Source organism: Myotis myotis, unplaced genomic scaffold (genome assembly GCF_014108235.1).
Source record: "Myotis myotis isolate mMyoMyo1 unplaced genomic scaffold, mMyoMyo1.p scaffold_m19_p_4, whole genome shotgun sequence".
In the NCBI taxonomy this organism is placed as follows: domain Eukaryota; kingdom Metazoa; phylum Chordata; class Mammalia; order Chiroptera; family Vespertilionidae; genus Myotis; species Myotis myotis.
In genome coordinates this window covers 106,242,770-106,248,692 of record NW_023416346.1, presented here as the reverse complement: position 1 = coordinate 106,248,692, position 5,923 = coordinate 106,242,770, and the positions used below count along the sequence as shown (strand labels likewise).

The 5,923-nt window shown below is 44.8% G+C and overlaps 1 protein-coding gene across 1 annotated transcript; it reads right to left on the bottom strand.

Moving 5' to 3' along the window:
• Window positions 1-313: 313 nt before the first annotated feature.
• On the bottom strand, window positions 314-1,339 carry LOC118653560 (melanoma-associated antigen B16-like). Its single transcript, XM_036304207.1, is given in 1 exon segment — window positions 314-1,339. A coding segment is annotated over 1 exon segment (1,026 nt).
• Between the last annotated feature and the right edge of the window lie 4,584 nt (window positions 1,340-5,923).

The following is a 5,923-nucleotide window of genomic DNA, read 5'->3' as shown; positions in this document are numbered from 1 at the left end:
ATGTAAGATGGATGGTTTCACATTTTGTTTTCCAAAAAATACAAACTCTTAATACAAAAGCTCCTGAGAGCATTACATGAATGACCAATATCATTCAGAGATTTTGAAGCTAATTAAACCTATACTAAAAAACAAAAACAGAACAAATATTTGAGTAATACGGATTTCAACAAAATAATACATTTTCAAGTTACATATGTAAAAGAGGAACACAGGCATATATAGTGTTTCTTTAAGCTTCATCACAGACCTAAATTCTATGAACATGAACCGCCTCTTCAAACAATGCATGAGGAAATTATCCCTGACTTCCCTAAGTGTGGCAGGAGCTGTGAGGCTTGGCCATAGAACGGGCAGTGGCCACGGAAGTCGAGACAATCCTCGCTTAATTTCTGGCTTGGGCTCTGTCTTTTTCATCTTGCAATGCATCTTCATACTGAGATGGGAAAGAACTTGGGTCAGTCCCATGAACCTTGGCCATGAATTCTAGGACTTGCATCTTGGTGGTTTCAGCATGGGCTCTTGGGCCCCACATAAATTCAAATTGTGCAGGATCACTGTTAGGCACCTGCTGGTACTTCAGATATTCTTCCTTCACAAAATATTTTGTGATGAGCTTCCTGGGCTCTCCAAAGATGTGGTGCTTCCTCCCAGAATATACCCCTGTCACCTTCAGAACATCCCAGATGTCTTCTTCAGTGGCACGGTTGCCCTTCATGAAGATCACAGCCAGGATAAGAATCAGGATGCCAGTCTTAGGCACACCAACTTTACCATGCTGCATCCCATCATAGGTGAGGCCCAGTTTGACGCAGATGGCATAGCAGTGGTTGGTGGGATCCACTTCCTTCACATCAAGGCCAAAGATTATCTCCAGGCGTTCAGATGCTCTCAGGAACATCTCAGCGAAGTGGTCTTTATATTCTTGGCTGATAATCTGCAACATATCTTCTTTGGTTATTATCTCTTTCGTTTGATACTTGAGCAGGAGGAAATTCACCAATGAAGCCACATTTTCATCTTCAGCATCTATGGGCACATTCTTGGGGTCTGGATCTGCCTCTAAGGTGCTATCCTCCTCCTCTTCGCTACTGGAGCCCTCACCATATTTTCTTGATGAGGCGACAATTGAGGAGGAGGAACTCTGAGCGCTCTGAGAGGTACTGGGGATAGCATCATCAGGAGCCTCCTTCAGAATGCCAGGCATTTCAGGATGGGAGGAGAGACAGGCCTCCTCCAGAGCCTTGGACTCCTGTGCAACCGCCAGGCCCTGGGTCTCACTGTGGGTCTGAGGAAGTTGATCAGGTGAGGATTGTGGATCCTTCTGAGGAAAAGCCATGAGGACTCTTGTGGGTGGTGGTAATCAGGAGCGTGAACAGGAAGACAATGGGGAATCACTCCCTAAGGGAAAGAAGGAAGATATGAGTGGCCTCAGCTTCCAATCTCAACTGTGATGGCTCTGATAAAAGCCACCTCTAATGGTCCTCTCCTGACAACAGTGCTACAGGGCCTCACAGATCACCTGACCTCCTGGGTGCTGTGTCCCCCAGGGACATGAAAGACAAATACTCAATGCTCCTCAGGGTACAAGGCAAGCCAGGCTGAGAATTCTCAGGGATGACAGTAGGCAGGTGTGGCTGGGCTCTGTAGAGCAATTTGTGTTCTTAGGAATATGGTCCCTTTAAGTCCTTACTCAGGTTCATTACCGAGGCATTCCGTACGGACTGTCAATCATCTCCCTCATGCTATATATACTGGGGGTAAGGCAAAGTCACATCTCCTTTCAGTCCTTACTCTGTATCTCCCTAAGGAATCTGCACTGCTTGTTAACTCTATCTAAAGCTGATCTCAACCTGGCCCCTTCAGACTAAAACTGCCAGGGAAAGACTACAGTGTGTAAACTGAGGTGTTAAGACTATTAGCCATCCACACAAAGAACAGAAACAGACTCACAGATATAGAAAATAGACTGATGGTTGCCAGTGAGGAGGGGTATTGGGAGACAGGGTGAAAAAAGTGAAGGGATTGAGAAGTATAGATTGACTGGTGTCCCGGTGCACAGATTCATGCACATTGAAAGGAAATTAATTAGAATATTTTAATATTGCTATTCATCCTTTCTCTAGAATAGAAATGTCAAATTCACAATCGACAATGCCAGACCTAAACACGCATGCGACTGGCGCCAGCGAGAGCTCTATATGCATTGTGCATGTGTGAGTCAGCCATATATGTGTGTGTGTGTGTGTGTGTGTGTGTGTGTGTGTTTTAGAGGACCAGTGCAGAAAATTCGTGTATGGGGCGGGGGGAGTGTGTGTGTCCCTCAGCCTAGCCTGCACCTACTCCAATCTGGGACCCCTCGAGGGATGTCTGACTGCCCTCTCACAATCCAGAACTGCTGGCACCCAATCACTTGCCTGCCAGCCTGCCTGATTGCCCCTGCTTCTGCCTGCCAGCCTGATCACCCCTAAACACTCCCCTGCCAGCCTGATCAATGTCTAACTGCTCCTCTGCCAGCCCAATGGCCCCTAACTGCCCTCCCTTGCCAGCCTGGTCACCCCTAACTGCAGTACCCTGCTGGCCCCATTGCAACCAACTGCCCTCCCTTTCAGGCCTGCTCCCTCTCAACTGCCCTCACCTGCTGGCCTGATTGTCCACAACTGCCGTCCCCTGCTGGCCATCTTGTGCCCACATGGGGACAGCCATCTTTTACCATATAGGGGTGGCCAACTTGTGTTGGAGTGATGAGCAATTTGCATATTACCTCTTTATTAGAATAGAATAAACATGCTTAATTAGACCTGCTTTCTGATTTAGCTAAATTTTTTCCAACCCAGTGTAGCACCTCAACTTCTCTTTCAAGTAATTGTCAGCAACACAGCAGTAAATAACAACACAAAGCAGATTATTATTGTAGATCACACAGGGAGAATAAAGGGAAAATATCTAACTGCAGTAGTGTTTGACTATATTCTATGCAGTGAAAAAACCTGAAGTCATTTTCAAGTTCCACCATTTCTTACTTCTTTTTAGTCAGGTCAAGTTTCTAAACTTCCTAAATCTCTATTGTCTTGCTAATGAAAAGAAAATAGGATTCTACTGAGTCTCCTGGCTACCTACTCCAGGACTTTTGTGAGGATCAAATGAGATGAGACACGGGAAAACACTTCACAAACATTTGGTTGAACTGAAAAATGTTTGCACCTGGCTACAAAGCAAGTTGTGTTCCTGGGCTGAAGAAACTCCAAGGAGGCTAGTCGCTAGGGAGAAGAAGCCAGGTGTTGCTATGTGCTGTCATTACCCGGCACTCACAGCTACCATTTCTGGGCTTGGCTGGGCTGTGGGCTGCATTTTGCAGCATGGAGTCTTGGCAGCGTTGGCTGCAATTTGGTGGGGTGTCACTCTGGGTTGGTGACGGGGCCTGTGTCCCACTTGGGGGAAGCCAAGTGTTGGTTTGTCAGAGCCAGGTCAGTGGTGCTGTTTATTTTTAAATGGCTAGTGTGGGTCATGGCAGCTCCTGCATTGAGCATCTGCCCCCTGGTGGTCAGTGCGTGTCATAGCGACCAGCCAGACAGACACTTAGCCATACACACACACACACACACACACACAGGTAGTTACAAAATTATCATGCGGAAGTAAAGCAAAGCATAAGAAATACAATCAATATTGTAATAACTATGTATGGTGCTATTTGGGTACTGGTACTATAGGGGGAAACTTTCTCAAGTATATGATTATCTAACCACTATGTTATACACCTGAAACAAATCTAGATAGAGAAAACTTTAGGCGACTGGTTGACTGTTCAACGCTGCCCCCTGGTGGTCGGTGCACTCCCACAGCAGGAGCGCTGTTCAGCTGACCTATGGGTGCCAAACGCCAGGCTCATGGCTGGCAAGCGCAGCTGAGGTGACACAAGCCTCTCCCACTCCCCGCGGCAGCACTACTGAGCAGTAGGCACAGTGGGGCTGGGATGAGCAGGAGCGTGCAGCGCCCAGCCCAGGTTCAGGCTCCTCCCTGGCTGCCTGCTGCTTTGCACACTACTACATCCCAGGGGTCCCAGATTGCAAGAGGGTGCAGGGCAGGCTGAGGGACCCCACCAGGCCTATAGTACAAAATAATATTGAATGTAAACTGTAATTTAAATAAATAAAAAATAAAGAAAGGATGCTAGAGGATTCAGAGTGAGGAATGAGAAGAATGTGATGATGGAAGCTGAGATTATAATGATGCTGCCACAAGTCAGGGGATGCCTGCAGCCTTTGGAAGCTGGAAGTAACAGAATCTCTCCTGGAGCCTCCAGAAGGAACCAGCTCTACTGACATCTTGATTTGATCAGTGAGACTCATTTTGGACTTGTGCTTTTGTAAGTCACTAAGTTTGTGTTGATTCATTACAGCCACAATAGGAAACTAATAGCTGGTCATACTTTCTTACCATTGTTAAAAAATAAACACAAGTTACAGACTTTATTTAACTCATGAGAAAAACAAGCTGATGTTTTAACTGGTTCAAAAAAAAAAGTCACAAAGCACAAATGTATACAGAATCAAGAATGTTGAAATGAACAGGCAAAGGGAGCCAAAACGTTTTTTTTCCACTGGAAGAATAAGGAAATTTATTTAAGCTTTTACCAGATAGGACAGAATTTGCATGTCTACCAGTTTCCATGCAGGGTATTGGTGGTGAAAAACTCTGTCAGAGGTCTCAAGCCTGAGCTGGTTTAGAGGGAGAGCTCACTAGAGGATGAGGTCCTTTGGGAACTGGTCCCCAGGGCCAGTCTAACAATTTTTTTTCTTTTTTTTAAATATATTTTATTGATTTTTTACAGAGAGGAAGGGAGAGGGATAGAGAGTTAGAAACACTGATGAGAGAGAAGCATAGATCAGCTGCCTCTTGCACACCCCCTACTGGGGATGTGCCTGCAACCAAGGTACATGCCCTTGACCAGAATCGAACCTGGCACCCTTTAGTCCCCAGGCCGACGCTCTATCCAGCGAGCCAAACCGGCTTCGGCCAGTCTAACAATTTAACCGAAGAGTGCTGGTGGTCCACAGGAAGTGGTTCACTGAATGAAAGAAAAACTTCCCAGAGAATGAGTACCCTTGGCTTCCTATATGCTGACCTGACATAGTTTTGCATTCACCTAAATATAAGTAACCAAAATGAGATAAAATGAAAGGAAGATGCTTAAACTTTGGAATGCCATTTACTAGTCTAAACCTTGCTTTTCTCACTTAAAATGTACTGTGAGCATCTGCCATTGTCGATGTGTATAGATCTCTCTCTTCCTCTTAGTAGCTGCAAGGTATTCTGCTACACAGACACCTTATAATTTAATATTATATGCTTACTGATGTACAGTGGTGGTTTCAAACTTTTGCTAAAATTAAAAAATATGTTATATGTGAATTATATTTCAATAAAAAAGTTGCAATAGGCATTATTTCATTATATTTAAAAACAATGTATTTGCATATTGAAAATTCTGGAAGGATATACACCAAAATATTTACTCTGGCTGTCTGTGGAGGTGGGGTATTTTGGAGAATGTTATTCATAGCTGTACTGTTTTAATTTTTCCATACAACCATATCATTTTTTATAATCAGGAAAAACGAAAATATTTTGATATTGAAAACATGTATAACAAACTTGTAAACTGCAAGAAAGACAAAAAGACTATTAGCCATACTTGCTTGAAACCTCCCAGGGATGACTACAGGGGCAGGGTAGATACATACCAAGGGATCCCATCCTCACAAGTGGATGGTCAGCTCTTTGCTCAAACAAGGTCTAGGCCTTGAAACTTGACAGTATCTGAGATGCCTCCCCTCTGCTAACCTGATGTCACTCTCTCCCACTCAACAGTTCTGTCCCTGTGACCACTGAGGGTGAATTAAGAGGCTGTCACATCCAG